The sequence below is a fragment of the Scyliorhinus torazame genome, chromosome 4 (assembly GCF_047496885.1).
Source record: "Scyliorhinus torazame isolate Kashiwa2021f chromosome 4, sScyTor2.1, whole genome shotgun sequence".
Classification (NCBI taxonomy): Eukaryota; Metazoa; Chordata; class Chondrichthyes; order Carcharhiniformes; family Scyliorhinidae; genus Scyliorhinus; species Scyliorhinus torazame.
In genome coordinates, this window is record NC_092710.1 from 269874836 (window position 1) to 269891671 (window position 16836).

The following is a 16836-nucleotide window of genomic DNA, read 5'->3' on the forward strand; positions in this document are numbered from 1 at the left end:
GCAGACACTAACTTGAGTTCAGAGTGGAGTGTGTGTTGGACCACAGCCAATCTGTGTGTTTTATAAGAGCTTTGTGTGCTAATGAGATCATTGTAGCTTCAAATGTACTCTGCCATCCGTGTTAATCTTAAACAATGTGTAGGGCAGCATGGTGGCGCAGTGGTTAGCACTGGGACTACGGCGCTGAGGCCCGGCTTCGAATCCCGGCCCTAGGTCACTGTCCGTGTGGAGTTTGCACATTCTCCCCGTGTTTGCGTGGGTTTCACCCCCACAACCCAAAGATGTGCTGGTTAGGTGGATTGGCCACGCTAAATTGCCCCTTAATTGGAAAATAAAATAATTGGGTACTCTAAATTTATATAAAGAAACAAGGTATATTTGTATCGGTAAACATTAGAAATAAGGTATTGTTTTAGTGGGTTTAATTTATTGTTTCTGTGCCTGGAAGGACCTATAGTTAGATTCATGCTAGGCAAAGCTGTTTGTGTGTAGGGGTTGGTTAATTTCCAACTGTGATTGAGGGAGTTATAGTGTGAAAAATAAATATAAGTGCTTGACAACAAGAGGCCCTTGAAAGGGAAAAAGCTTTCCTTTTGTTTTAGCTGTATGTTACAGCAGTTGGGATACAGGCGGCTTGAAAGGGAATATTTCTCTCAGCTTTGCTAGAAGAAAAGCCACTCAATGGAATACTGGTTAAGAATGCCAGTGCTAAAGGACAGCCACTTAAGGAAACTAGAGAAATGAAGGCAAGTTTCCAGGGAGCCTGAAGTTCAAAGAACAAAGAGGAACTGGGAGTAGAACAGGATACCGTTCATTTCAAATCATAGAGCTGTAATGGAGCTGGCTAGTGAGAAGTCAGAAAGATATCTAAAGTAGTTCTATTATTTGTGATATCTTACTGCAGTTTGAGAGAAGTTAATTGAAATAATTGTGGGCAATCGGTGGCTGGATATCGGAATTTGTGTGTGTAAAAGCAGTCAAGACAAAGAAATCCTAAAAGGGGTTGGTATAAAACCTGGAGTGGATTAGCTAGTAGAAATGGACTGGAAGCTCTGTTCAAAAGAGTCCTTTGGAAAAGGTGGAGTTGATCTCAGAGTGCAACCTGATAATTGAAAACCTTATTGCAAGAGGCGGCTTTAAAATGTGTTTCAGTGAGTGGAGCCTGGAAACGCTCAGATGACAATCATCTAGGGGGATTCCGATAAGAAATTCACAGACACTAACTTGAGTTCAGAGTGGAGTGTGTGTTTGACCACAGCCAATCTGTGTGTTTTATAAAAGAACTTTGTGTATCAATGAGATCATTGTAGCTTCAAATGTACTGTGTCTTCCGTATTAATCTTAAAACCGGTGTGCAATTGTTAACTTAAGGGAGTGGGGAGAAAAGGATTATATTCCAATTTTTTCATGTTTAATGAATATTTGTTTTCTTATTGTCAAAACTCCGTTGCTCCACTTTTGATGAAAAATAATAAGTTATGGTCTTTTGAGCTAGTGTTCCATGCTGGGATCTTCCTGCCCAGTTATACCATCAACTGTGATTGTAACACATAGCAATAAAAGAGATGTAGAACAGTTTGTTAATCAGCATGTTGGAACTGATCACTGGGGATTACATTTTCATCCACGTTCTACTGTTAAGAAAGAAGTAGGCGTGAACTTGAAGTGCAGTTATTCACATCTTTCCACTAAAGTAGCAGACAAGACAATATAACCATATATTTATAGTTCCGCTGTAGCCCACCTTAGCATGAGAAAAGTTAAGACCAAAGTAAATCTTCACGGGTTCGCAATTTCCATTCTCAGAAATGGGAGCTATGGTTTATAGAAAGGAATAATGTTTCAAGTTTCCATTCACTGACAATGTCCTTAAAATATCATTTTGGCAAAGCTGCATTCGTAAACACAGCAGTAAAAGAAAAAAACAAATTCAAAATATCGTAAATGAGATCTGAAGTTTGATGTCTTCCAGGCTGGAACTGAAGTCCTGCAATCGTTCAACTAAAGAACACAATACAAGCGAACAAGAAAGTATGGCAAATCCTCAAGTATTGCTGAAAAGAGAGACATGTTGTTGAGACTTTTCGTCTTGCACTCATCAGGACAAATGCAAAAATTCCCAATTTCAAATGTTTACAACAATTTATAATGCAAGAGAAAAGGGTGCTGATTGGTTGACAAGTCCACTCTGATTGGCCAAGTTGTTGCCATGGAGTGAGCAATAAGGAACCACAAGCTTCCCAAGTTTCCTGGTAATTCAAAAAAGGTGCATATTCCTTTTGCTGCAAAACCAAAATCAAAACGATTCCATGATCGGAATGCACTTGCTAAACAATCCTGAGCGTGTTAATAGCTCCACTAACAAGAATTTAAAAAAATTTGTTGATGGGATGGGTGTTGCAGGCTGGGCCAGCATTTATTGCCCATCCCAAATTAAGAGTCAACCACGTTGCTGTGGATTTGGAGTCACATGTAGGCCAGATCAGGTATGGCCGACAGATTTCCTTCCCTAAAGGACATTAGTGAACCAGATGTGGTTTTACGACAATCAACAATGGTTTCATGGTCATCATTAGACTTTTAATTCCAGATTTTTATTGAACCTGGGTCCCCAGAGCATTACCCTGGGTATCTGGCTTACTGTCCAGTGACACTACCGCTATGCCACTGCCTCCCCTTCTAAGATAATCAGTTGAGCTTGTAAAGCTTCCTAGAAGTGGATTTGGATTTAAAATAAATTTAGAGTACCCAATTTTCTTTCTTCCCAATTAGGGGGCAATTTGGCGTGGGCAATCCACCTACTATCTTTGAGTTGTGGGGGTGAGACCCACGCAAACACGGGGAGAATGTACAAACTCCACACGGACAGTGACCTAGGTCATCAGCTCCATGAACTTTAAATTAGCTTTAAATTGAGGGGAGATAGATATAGGACAGATGTCAGAGGTAAGTTCTTTACTCAGAGAGTAGTAATGGGGTGGAATGCCCTGCCTGCAGCAGCAGTGGACTCGCCAACACTAAGCGCATTCAAATGGTCATTGGATAGACATATGGACGATAAGGGAATAGTGTAGATGGGCTTTAGAGTGGTTTCACAGGTCGGCGCAACATCGAGGGCCGAAGGGCCTGTACTGCGCTGTAATGTTCTATGTTCTACTGCGCCTCACTGATGCCCCAAAGTGGATTTGGATTTGATTTGTCATGTGTTAGGCGTACAGTTCAGACAGATCATTCCATACACAAAAAAAATATAGGACATACATAAATACACGATGTAAATACATAGACACAGGCGTTAGGTGAAGCATACGGAGTGTAGTACTACTCAGTAGGAAAGATGTGTGAAGAGATCAGTTCAGTCCATAAGAGGGTCATTCAGGAGTCTGGTAACAGCGGGGAAGAATCTGCTTTTAAATCATGTTCGTGCTTGTTCTCAGACTTTTGTATCTCCTGCCCGATGGACGAGGTTGGAAGAGGGAATAACCCGGGTGGGAAGGGTCTTTGATTATGCTGCCCACTTTCCCAAGGCAGTGGGAGATATAGATAGAATCCATGGATAGGAGGCGGGTTTGAGTGATGAAATGGGCTGTGTTCATGACTCTCTGTCGTTTCTTACGGTCTTGGGCAGAGCAGTTGCCAAACCAGGCTGTGATGAAGCCAGATTGGACGCTTTCTATGGTGCATCTGTAAACGTTGGTAAGAGTCAAAGTGGACATGCCGAATTTCCTTTGTTTTCTGAGGAATTATAGGCGCTGTTGTGATTTCTTGGTCGTAACATTGACGTGGGTGGACCAACACAGATATTTGGTGATGTGCACCCCTAGGAATTTGAAGCTGTCAACCATTTCGGCACCTTTGATGCAGAGTTATGTACTTCGCTTCCTGAAGTCAATGACTAGCTCCTTAGTTTTGCTGACGTTGAGGGAGAGATTGTTGTCTTTACACCACGCCTCTGTGTTCTCTATCTCCTCCTGTACTCTGACTCATCGTTGTTCGAGATCCGACCCACTACGGTCGTGTCATCAGCAAACTTGTAGATGGAGTTGGAGCCAAATTTTGCCACACAGTTGTGTGTGTATAGGGAGTACAGTAGGGGCTAAGTACGCAGCCGTGCAGAGCCTCGGTATTGAGGACTATCGTGGAGGAAGTGTTGTTGTTTATCCTTAATGATTGTGGTCTATGGGTCAGGAAGGCGAGGATCCAGTTGCAGAGGGAGGAGCCAAGTCCTAGGTTTTGGAGGTTTGATATGAGCTTGGCTGGAATTACGGTGTTGAAGGCGGAGCTGTATAGGAGTCTGATGTAGGAATCCTTGTTGTTGAGATGCTCCAGGGATGAGTGTAGGGCCATGGAGATGGCGTCTGCTGTGGATTGGTATGGCAGTATGCGAATGGCAGTGGATCAAGGCATTCTGGGAGTATGGGGTTGATGTGTCTCATGACCAACCTCTCGAAGCACTGTATAATGATAGACGTCAAGGCCACCGGATGGTAGACGTTGAGGCACGTTGTCTGGTTCTTTTTTGTCACCAGTATGATGGTGGTCTTCTTGCAGCAGGTGGGAACCTCGGAGCAGAGTAGGGAGAGGTTCAAGATGTTCACGAACACACCCACCAGTTGGACCGAGCAGGATTTGGGTGCACGGCCAGGCACTCCTTCAGGACCTATGGCTTTCCGAGGGTTCACTTTCAAGAAAGCCGATTTGACTTCGGAAGCTGTGACAGTGGGTATGGGTGTGTCCGAGGCTGCTGGGGCAGTCAACAACAGTTTCTGGTTTCCTGCTCGAAACGAGCATAGAATGCATTGATTTAAATGCAAGGGTGCGCTGCTGCCGCAGATTCTACTCGGCTTTACTTTGTAGCCCGTTATGTTCTTTAGGCCTTACCACATCCAATTGGAGTCCGGGCCGTTGCTCTATGACTCTAGCTTAGTCTGGCATGGTCTCTTGGCATCCCTGCTGGCTGTGCGGAGGTCGTAACTGGATTTCTTGATTAGGTCAAGATGGCTGGTCTTGAACACCTCAGACATGGCCTTCAGTAGGGAGTGAATCTTCCGATTAAACAATAGTTTCCGGTTGGGAAACGTACATACTACCTTCTTTGGCACAAAATCTTCTACACACTTGCTGATGAAGCGGTAAATATTGATACACAGGGAGCCATTCTCTGCAAACTAAAGGGATATATCCAAACCTTGTGTTTTTTTGAATAGCTTGGGGAAACCTCATATTCCCCATTAAACCCCTTTTCTATAGTTGCTGTGATCGTTTGAAATTTTGCATTCTTGTGCTTGTTTTGACACGTGAAAGACGAAAGGCTTTGGCGACATGTCTCTCTTAGTAATATTCAGGTTCCATACTGCAAATACACAAGTGAGCATGTTGAATCAGAGTTATAGAATGGTTATGGCATAGAAAGAACTTGCTGATACTGAGCCATCAAGTGCCATGTGAAGAAAATTGGATGCTGGGTGGTGAAAGGGTACTGCAGTAAAGCTGGCCCCAACACAAAGCAAAGTGGGAAGAGGAGGGTGTGACATAAATGGCAGTGGGCTTATAGTGTAAATGGTAGTAAAGCTGCCTGGCAAATGTTGAAGCTGGTAAGATTCTCTGCCTCTATTTCCTGATCTCATAATCCACTGGAGGAATTGGAATTGGAAGTAATGTATGGAAATTTTGCAGGAAGCAGAGTGGAAAGAACCAAAATTTCAGCAATGCTAGTTGAAATAATGGGCTTCCCATAGACATCTATTACAAGCCCATAGCCAGAGATATCGTGAAAGAACTTAAGGAAGGGAAGAGTTATACCGAATGCAGGGAAGCAAGGTTGAAAACTGGAAACGTAATTGATGAAATTCGCAAGATCAAACTAAGAACCAGTAGTAGCAACAATGCAATTTTTGATATAACGAGGAGCTGATGTTTGCCAAGATTGGAAGACAGTGCGCCACATATCCTACAAAAGGGCAGGCATTGATGGGACTTATGCCTTGTAGTTCCGTAAGTGAGACCTTTCACCTTGAGGAGGCCATTGGGCTAAAAATGTTATTGAAGGCAAGCCCAGATTGAAGCCAGAGAGATGAGGATGCTGGAGAATGAAGTTTGGCTGGGCTATTGTTCGAGAATTAAAAAGGTAGCCCACGCTATTTAAAAAAAAAATGAGATGGCTCAAATCTAAGCACTTTTGATCATACTGTCTCAAGCAAAACATTACCTGTGCATCTCTTTCAGGTGTTTTCTCGCCAGCTCAACACTTGCCGCACAGATTTTTAGTATTAGTGTTTTGTTATTTTTTAATCTTTAGTATATGAATTTAGTTCTGTCAGTTGATATCAGAAATCAATGTACTTACCCAAAACAACTGCTGCTGTGGGAATCTCACAGCACCGCATCCGATAGCTCCAATCATTTTGTTTTGAATGAAGTTGAATGTGGGATTTTTTAATAAATGATAATAAACTATCAAATATCTTCTCGTTTAAATTCTCTTGCAATCTCTATAGTTAACAAAAAACATAAAGTATAATGCCTGAAAACAACATCTGAAAAAAACACCTAAGTGCTCGTATCAATGAAGAAAACGACCCTGCAAACCGTATCTGCGAAGGTGCTAACTATTACAAATTCTCCGACAGACCCAGGTGGAGGCTAAGCTCAAACAGCGGAAGAACAGTACCAAACTCCGAGCGTCCCACCCTTCCTCCCGCCTCATCAAACACTACCTGCCCTACGGAGTGTGTGGATCCAGCACTCAACGTTTTAAGTCACCTCAGGACTCACAACCCTGGAATGTTACAGTGGGGCAAATGGGAAAACTCTGCAGAAATTCTATCCCAGGATATTACTAAGAGAAAAATACTGTAGGTGTTTGAAACCTGAAATAAAAACAGAAAATGTTGGAAAATCTCAGCAGGTCTGACAGCATCTGTGGGGAGAAAAACCGAGTTAATGTTTTGAGTCCATATGACTCTTCTTCAGAGCTCTGAAAAAAATGGCATCATTCATGACGACAGCATATGCCATGGTACTGGTCGGCAGCCAACCCAGGGTATTTAAAGGGTCTGCTGGAAGCTGCCATCAGAAAGGCATGTTGGATTTTTACCCTAAGTTTCAGAGGGTCGGTGCAGACAAGATGGGTCGAATGGCCTTCTTATGCACTGCAGTGATTCTATTGCCAACATTTTGTGCCACACGAGTGTCAGGCAACGACCACCTCCCACAAGAGAGAATCTAAGAATCTTTCCTTGATGTTGTAGCCATCTGGGATGGCCACTTACAACTAGGGACAGAGCAACTCGCAAAGCCTGGTGGGTAAAATTGCCAAGCCAAGACTCAGGCAGGTTCAGAGCCTGAAAATCTATATTTACAACCAAGGAGTCCAGACGGTATCGAAACTCCGAACAATTAGCATTTTGATGGGCCAATTAGCATTGGATGGCCCATCTTCACCAGAACAAAGGACTGGTACTCGAGAGACCGGTACAGTCCCAGACATTTCGGCGCCACTCCCTGTTCAGGGGACACATAAACAACAGGGTCACGTAAACAACGGGGTCAGTGACCGCTTGGGACATGCCCAGCCATCCAGATCCCTGCCCACTTATTGGTTAGGAATCGAATGGAGTGATCAGGGATCACCCAATTAGTGGGGTCCAAACTGAAGGACCGCCCAAAAGAGCGCGAAAACCCCCAAGTATAAGAAGAAGAGTTCGCCATATGTTCCTCCTCTCTTGGACCTGGTACCCCGGTCACGGCCATCTCCAATTGCAGCAACACCAGAAGCAAGTCCAAGTTCAACGCTCGCTACCAGACGGATGAGCCTAGCTGAGCAGCAGTTACTCCTTCGGACCCGAGAGATCCAGAATCGAACAGCGGCCACTGTTTCGCTGACCTAAGCCGGGTGCCCGGAGTTAAGTACAGGTTGACTTAGTTGATAGGTGTAGTTAACTAGTAGTGTTTATGCTGCATGACTAATTGTGTGTAATTAAAGTACCCTTGACCTTGAACTAACAAACCGGTGTTTGGCTCTTTGATTGATAGCCGGTTGAACCTTGTGGTGGTATCATTTAATACCTGGCAACTCTGAGCATTAGAACATAGATATCAAAAGAAAGAAGGGTAAACCCACTGATTGCCATAATTGGAACAGAGCCATAGGAAAAGACAGAGAAAAAGAAACTCACAACAATGTTCAGTAGTATTACCATTGCTGAATCCCCCACCAACCACATCCTGGGGGTTACCATTGACCAGAAACTGAACTGGACCAGCCATATAAATACTGAGGCTAGAAGGTCAGCTGAGTGGCTGGGAATTCTGTGGCGAGCAATTTACCTCCTGACTCCCAAAGCCTGTCCACCATCTACAAGGCACAAGTTAGGAGTGTAATGAAATGCTCTCCACTTTGATGAGTGCAGCTCCAACAAAACTCAAGAAACTCAACACCATCCAGGCCAAAGCAGCACGTTTGATTAGCAGTGCACTGTGGTAGCAGTATGTACTATTTACAAGATGCACTGCAGTATCTCAACAAGGATTCTTTGACAACATCTTCCAAACCTGTAACCTCTATCATCTAGATGGACAAGGGCAACAGATGCATGGGAACCCCACCACCTGCAAATTCCCTTCCAAGCCACACACCATCTTCCAACTTGACTTGGAAATATATCACTGACACTAGGTCAAAATCTTGGAAGCCCCTCCCTAACAGCACTGTTGATGAACCTACAAACACATTGGCTCAGGGCAAGAAGGCAACCTTCTCAAGGGCAATTAGGGATGTGCAATAAATGCTAGCCTAACCTAAATAAATAAAAGAGGCATAAAAGCACAATGTATAAGATGTCACAAAGTGGTATCAAGTTATATTCCAATGCAATCATGTAAGAATGGTAGATTGCGGGTGTTGTTCCTTATTTTTGATGCCAGTAAAGTATCAAGTGTCTAGACAGCAGCGGAGTGCTACACTAAGCATCTATCAGCAGGTTGCCACTACTTGAAGTGCAAGTGACAGGCTAGTGGCACCAAAAGGTACACAGCCCTTGCTCTAGGCTCGACAAGATTATAAAGGTGCCTGATGTAGATTAGTTCCCTTTAATGACCAAGCTTTCCCTTTCATCTCTCTCATACATAGTTTACATAGAATTTACAGTGCAGAAGGAGACCACTCGGCCCATCGAATCTGCACCGGCTCTTGGAAAGTGCACCCTACCCAGGTCCACACCTCCACCCTATCCCCATAACCCAGCAACCCTACCCAACACTATGGGCAATTTTGGTTGGACACTAAGGGCAATTTAGCATGGCCAATCCACCTAACCTGCACATCTTTGGACTGTGGGAGGGAACCGGAGCACTCGGTGGAAACCCACGCACACACGGGGAGGATGTGCAGACTCCGCACAGAGTGACCCAAGCCAGAATCGAACCTGGGACCCTGGAGCTGTGAAGCAATTGAGCTATCCACAATGCTACCGTGCTGCCCTCTCTCTCTCTCTCTCCCCCTTTATATCAAGAGCAAACTTAAAATTACGTAGGTCCAATAAAACCTATTGAAATTAGCTGACTAATCTGTACCAAATTAGATTGGCAGCACACTTAAATATAGTGAACCGAGACTGCATTTAATTGGACAGAAGCACAACAAAGATCCAGTGAAGTGGAGGAAGCTCAAATGGAAAGCACAATTTTATGATTGACACAAACCAATCAATGACACCTTCAGTTAAATTCATGCTGCCCAAAGCATTATTCAAGCCTAAGCCAGACTCCTATCAAAGAGCTTACCTCGGTTTCCGCTTTCATCTGTTGCCATAGTGACTCATAAGTACTGAACCGCAACCTGTCATTCTCGGAATCAGCTTTGCCTTTAATAAAGAGGTCAGCTGGAATATACAAAGCAGAGTGTGCACTCAGTCAGAATAAATAACACTAGAATGTATTATAACTGAGCAATAAGTCACATTCTGACCAACTGTTCAACCACACAAGACTTAAGAAATAAATATTTTGGAAAACTTTAATAGCCAATGCAGCCATCTCCACTTCCTTTGCATTATTCAGTGGACACCTTCTTTGCACAATACAGACGAAAAGCTCCAATCGGCGCACTTACTGTGAGGTGAACCAGGGTAGATTTCAGCCATGTTCAGTTTGACTTCATATGGGAAGGTTATAATTTATAACAACAGAAGTGGATAAATGATTTCACTGCAATTCTTACTAAAATTCCAATCAGACAGCCGCCACCCCCCCCCCCCCCCCCCCTCTCCTCGTTAATCAAGAATCCACCTAGCTCTGCCTTAAATATATTCAAAGATTCTGTTTCCACTGCCTTTTGTGGAAAAGAGACTCGGGACCTCTGAGAGAAAGATTTTCTCCTAATTTCCGTCTTAAATGATGAACTCTTATTTTTAGAAAGTAACCCCTGGTCTACATTCTCCAACAAGAGGAAACATCCTTCCTGCCAATACCCTTCAGGATCTTAACGGTTTCAATCACTTTGCCGCCTCCTCTTCTAAACACTAGTCAATTCAAACCTAACCTCTCCAACCTTTCCTCATAAAACGTGGCCATTCCTTTTTTTTAAAATACTTTTAGTCACACTTTTCACTTTATACAATACAGAACAAGAGTAAACACAGTTACACCCATTAAAAACAAAAAAAACATAAAATAACCCGACTAAAGACAATCCCCTCTCTCTTCTCCCCCCTGATCAACTAACGGTGACCAATTCCTTGAAATAAACACTAAAAAGCTGCCATCTCCGATAGAACCCCTTGATTGCTCCCCTCACGGTGTACTTGACTTTCTCGAGGTAGCAACTCTATCAGGTTTCCCAGCACACCGAGGCATTGGGTGTAGATGACGACCTCCACCTCAGCAGTACTCGCCTCCGGGTAATCAGCGAGGGAAAGGCCAGAACATTGGCCCCCATGCCTGTATGCAGCAAAGCGAGTCTCGACACCCCAGATATAAAAAAACAGGGCTCCGGCTCAATCTTCAGAATCGCTGACATGGTGCTAAAGCAGGAGACCCAGAAACGCACAAGCTTGGCACAGACCAGAACATGTGCATGTGGTTAGCCAGATCTCCTGAATAGCGAACCTGCCAATTTCTGATAGTAACTTAGTGAACCTTCTCTGAACTGCTTCTAATATTTATATCTTTCCTTAAGTAAGACCAACACTGTACACAATACTCCAGATGTGGTCTCACCAAGGCCCTGTGTAACTGAAGAATAACCTCGCTATTTTGTAATCAATTTGCCTCACAATAAACAATAACATTCTGTTAGCTTTCCTCATTACTTGCTGTGCCTGTTTACTAGTCATTTGTGGTTCATGCAATAAGACACCCAGTTCCCTCTCCACCTCCGAGCTTTGCCATCTCTCATCATTTAAGTAGTAAGCTTCTTTTCATTCTCTGTGCCAAAATTGACAATTTCACGTTATATTCCCTTTGCCAGATTTTCGTTCACTCACTCAATTTATCAATGTCCATTTGTAGCCTCCTCACGTCTCCTTCACGAGTTTAGAAGGATGAGAGGGTATCTTTTGAGTTTAGAAGTTTGAGAGGGGATCTTATTGAAAGGTACAAGATACTGCGAGGTTTGTATAGAGTGGACGTGGAGAGGATGTTTCCACTTGTAGGATAAACTAGAACCAGAGGACACCATCTCAGATTAAAGGGATGATCCTTTAAAACAGCGATGAGGAGGAATTTCTTCAGCCAGAGGGTGGTGAATCTGTGGAACTCTTTGCCCCAGAAGGCTGTGGAGGCCAAATCACTGAGTGTCTTTAAGAGAGAGATAGATAAGTTCTTGATTAATAAGGGGATCAGGGGTTATGGGAGAAGGCAGGAGAATGGGGAATGAGAAAATATCAGCCATGATTGAATGGCAGAGCACACCCGATGGGCCAAGTGGCCTAATTCTGCTCCTATGTCTTATGATCTTATGGTCTTCTTCACCGTGAGCTTTTATTTTTTACAATAACCTTTGATGTGACACCTTATCAAATGACTTCTGCAAATCAGTACATCCACCGGTTCCCCTTTACCACAGCACCTGTGACTCCTTGTAAGAACTCCAATACATTGGTTAAACATGATTTTCCTTTCACAAAACCATGTTGATTCTGCCCAATTGCCTTGAATTTTTTCAAGTATCCTGCTTTAACATCTTTAATGGATTCTAAAATTTTCCCGATGACATATTAAGCTAACTGGCTTGTAGTTTCCTGCTTTCTGTCTCCCTCTCTTTTTGAATAAAGGAGTTACATTTGCTATCTTTGCCATCTAATGGAACCATCCCGGAATCTAGGGAATGTTGGAAAATTAAACCAATGCTCAACCATCTCACTAGTCACTTCTTTCAAGACTTTAGGGTGAAGTCCATCCGGACCAGGGGATTTGTCAGACCGCAGACTGGTGACTGTAATTTTTCTGAGTTCCTCCTTCACTGCCATTTCCCAATTTACAGCTATTTCTGGGACATTACTTGTGTCCTAGTGAAGACTGATGCAAAATACCTAATTAATTGATCTGTCATCATCAATTCCCCAGACGCACATTCTATTGGACCAACGCTCACTTTAGTAACTCTTTTCGTATTTAAATATCTATAGAAACTCTTTTGTTCATCATTATATTACTAACTATATTTCTCTCTTATTCTAGTTTTTCCCTCCTTATCAATCTCTTTGTCAGTCTTTGCTGTTGTTTACATTCTTTCCAATCTTCAGACCTGCCACTTGTCTTTGTGCAAATACATCCTTTTTCTTTCAGTTTCTTTACTGTCTTTAACTTTTTTAAGTTAACCACAGATGATGAGCGCGCCCCATGGAATTTTTCTTTCTCATTACAATATGTCAAATCGGTGTATTCTGAAATATCCCTTTAAATGTCTGCCCGATTTATCCCTTAAGCACATTTGCCAGTTCATTTCAGTCAGCTCCAATTTCATGGCTTCCTAATTACCCTTATTTAAGTTTAAAATACTAGTCTTGGACACACTCTTCTCTCCCTCAATCTGAATGGAAAATTCAATCATAATATGGTCACTGCCACCTATGGGTGCCTTCATAATGGGTTTATTGCACAATACCATGCCTAGTATTCTGGTCGGTTGCAGAACATGCTGTTCTAAGAAACTATCTCAAAAAGATTCTATGAACTCCTCATCCAAGCTATCTTTGCCCATCTGATTTTCCAAGTCTATATGTAGATTAAAATTCCCCCTTGATTATCACCGTACCGTTCTGACAACTCAGTTGAAACTATAAGCATCTGATATAAATACATTTTAATAAATGGGGCATATGGATGGCCTCTCCAATGCCTGTAGCTTGTTCTCCCGACTATAAGCATCAAGAAAACTGACGCCACCTCGGGTGGCTTGTAAATTCTGCTACTTGAGTCCACAGTGACAGGCAATTTGTCTCTTGATGCAGGACTTGGCAGATGCAGAGAAAGCAGCAACCACCTCTGGCCAACTCAAGAAATGTGCATGGAGAAACAATGTCGATAATACCTATGGCGCAAAAGGTACTGAAGAGTTCTCAAGAAAATATCCTAGTTGTCGTTTGCATCTTTCCATCTACGTACGATGATGATGCATGGCAAATCAAGTCCAATCGGGATGGGGTAGCACCATATATTGCACTTTTGCTGATGGTTTGAGGCAGTTTCTGCCACATGTGAAGTGGTTATCAGGTGTTGGTGTCTTGGTTGTTGATGCCTGTTGCCTCGCTGCTGCAGTCACAGATGATAATTTTCCCGTCGTCAACGATTATCTCCCAGGTGCGAGAATCGATGATTATGGCCTTCACGCCATACTTGCAAGCACCCTGGAAGTGGAACTTTGGGTGGTCGTCTGGCTCCATCGGCCTCACCACCACCTTCTCAAGCGAATTAAAGATGGGAAATAAATGCTGGCCTAGCCAGCGAAGCCCACATCCTATGAACAAATCATTATTTTTTTTTAAAATTAGTTTGAATATATTACCCCTTGATTAGTCTTTTAAATCCTTGCTTAAGATTTTAACGTGGAGTTATCAGTCTCCTAAATGTCTGGTCGCAGAATTGATTATTTTTGCCCCGATTTGCGAGTTGAAGTTAATTGTGCACCTGGTTACCAGATATCCAAAGTAATTTTTATGGTCGCATGCTAGCTATCATGGACAGATTTCCAAAACAGAGTTTTTAAACTAAAAAAAGTCTTCATGGAAGGATCATCTATTTTATTTTGTACGTTATAAACTTTAAAAAGGGGAATTAAACTAAAATGAGAGAGAGAGAGAGAGAGGCAAATGGAAGGCCAGGCCGCAAAAATAGAAATTCGGAATTGATGCAAACCTCAGGGTAAGAATGGGACAGCAAAATGATTGTAGGGAAAGGCAAGGCATGGTCAGGAGTAATGTAGAATGGATGGTGGCTTAAGAATTAAGTGATTGGCAATGGAACAAAGGGAAGATTAAGATGAGGGGGGGGGGAGATAAACAAGGGGGGGGGGAAGGTAAATAAGGGGAGGGAGGATGAATAAGATGGGGTGGGGGGGGAGGGATGATTAGGGTGGAGGGTATAAAAGGTCAAGAGACCCGAGAAGGCAAATCCAAAAGAAGGTTTATTTACAACCTAAAGAAAAGAGCGCAACAGACCACAGGTCCCAACTGGGACTACCGGTCCCAGTCTAGGCCGGCTCTTCTAATAGCCCCACCTGATAGGCCCCTGCCCATCAGGAGGGAGTTCGTATTCTATGAGCCCGACAGGAGATCAATCGGGTCATCCCCGTGGGTCTCGAGAGGGTTATTATATCCCTCCCCTCTGCAGTCCATCTGTTGCTGGGTGCAGGGGAGATCCTCCTTTGCTGTTTTGCCCGTAGTTGTGCTTCCAACAGCTGTGGGGATGGGTTCGGGGGAGGGGGGGGGTTTAACACCTTGGGGAAATGCCATTTTCGCGTCGACCGTCAAAGGAGTCCTGTTGGAGATCCATCTCTGATCATTCGTAAAGTATTGAGGATTCTGTATCAAAAGCTGATGGAGAGTTTTCCATCTCTTGCAGACCTGGGCCCTGGAGAGTTGTGCCACCTGGTTTACAGATGGTAAGACAAGGGAGATGAGGGATTGATTCGTCTGGTGGGGTTACCTCTGGTGCGGGCATCCTGCCTTTGAAGTGTTCCACATGCTTGGATTGGTCCTGTTTTCTCCACTATGGTCCCCGGTATCCATCGGACGGCAGTCCCAAAATTCCAGACATATACTGTGTCCCCTGGCTTGAATGGCCTCCTTCTGCACTGTAGGCATTCTATGTTCTACGATTGTGAAGGGGGTGCGGTAATTGGTGACAAGCACCTCTGGGATACTGTGAATGGTTAATGATTGGCGTAGCTTCGATATGGTGGTTCATGAGGTGGTGGAAAGCATCCAGTATTCATTCATTCACTTTGAGTGGTCATCAAACAGCAGCAGAAACATTCACCACAGGAAGGGCCTAGCGAAGTCGGCGTGCAAACGCACCCAGAAGTGCATGGCCACTCCCATGGTTGGAGCAAGGTGCTGGTGTGGGGTTTGGATGTTTCTGGCATGCCACACACTGTTGCACAACCTCTCGATAACACCATCGAACCCTGGCCACCTCACGTAGCTCCTGGCAAACACCTTCATTTTGGAAACCTCTGGATGTCCACTGTGCAAGTCCAGCAAAATGGTTTTTTGGCCTTGCCTCGGGACTACCATGCAGGCTCTCCACAGGAGAATGCCGTCCTCTACTCTAAGCTCCTGTTGTTTAGTTGCAAAATGTTCACAGTTGGTCTGGAAGTTCCCCTTTTGGTCCTCCATGTAGGATGATATGGTGCAATTGTGCCTTGGACTGGGGCTGGGACAGACATGTTCATAAAATTAAGTGCCAACACAACATCGTCTGCTCCTAGCAGACCCGGGGGGGGGGGGGGGGGGGGTCGTCTGCTACAACATTGTCTGCTCCTAGCAGGCTGCCTATACGTGCGCCCCCTATAGGCAGTGGGATTCGGCTAAGGGCATCCACGTGCACTGTGTGCCAGGGTGTTCCTCAAAAGTATATTCATATGCGGCCAACAGTAATGCCCATAGCTGGATCCTGGCTGAACTATTGGCGGTATCACTTTGACTTCTTTGAAAAGGCCGAATAAGGGCTTTTGGTCTGTGATTATTGTGAAATGACATCCAAAGGTGTATTGGTGATAAAAAGCAAATTACTGCGGATGCTGGAATCTGAAACCAAAAAGAAAATGCTAGAAAATCTCAGCAGGTCTGGCAGCATCTGTAGGGAGAGAAAAGAGCTAACGTTTCGAGTCCAGGTGACCCTTTGTCAAAGCTAAAGACAGAGAAAGTGGGAAATATTTATACTGTGGAGTGAGAATGAAAGATGAGTCATAGCCACAGAAACCCAAGGAAACCGGGCGCTAATGGCCACAGAAACCAAGGGGAAAGAGTGCTAATGGCAGTCCCCAGAGAGAACAAAAGGTGTGAAAGGCCAATGTATTGGTGAAACCTTTTAACTGCAAAGGTCATGGACTGTACTTCCTTTTAATTTTGAGCATAACAGCGCTCTGCGACAGCCAAGGTTCGTGATGAGTAGCATATCTGCACTGTAAATTCTATGATTCTATGATATCGGCTGCTCTGTTCCATTGTCCCACCGATGGGACAGCATTGCCCCGATGCCATATGGGGAGGCATCGCACGCGAGTATCAACAATTTTGATGGGTTTTCTCGTGCATCAATAGCGTGGAGGACAAAAACTGGCACTTTACTTTGGCAAATGCCTCTTCTTGTGACACCTTCCATGCCATTTATGGT

The 16836-nt window shown here is 43.9% G+C and overlaps 1 protein-coding gene across 3 annotated transcripts in view; it reads right to left on the reverse strand.

Moving 5' to 3' along the window:
• The window catches only part of orc3 (origin recognition complex, subunit 3), a 276501-nt gene that overhangs the window by 112156 nt on the left and 147509 nt on the right, over positions 1-16836 (reverse strand). For 2 of the 3 annotated variants that reach the window (XM_072499784.1, XM_072499783.1), the window contains exons 3-4: positions 9784-9881; positions 6347-6491 (exon numbers count right to left, since the gene is read on the reverse strand). In XM_072499784.1, the coding sequence (XP_072355885.1) occupies positions 6347-6491; positions 9784-9881 (243 nt within the window). The remainder of the gene's footprint in view (positions 1-6346; positions 6492-9783; positions 9882-16836) is intronic. The other variant, XM_072499786.1, reaches the window with a different exon arrangement.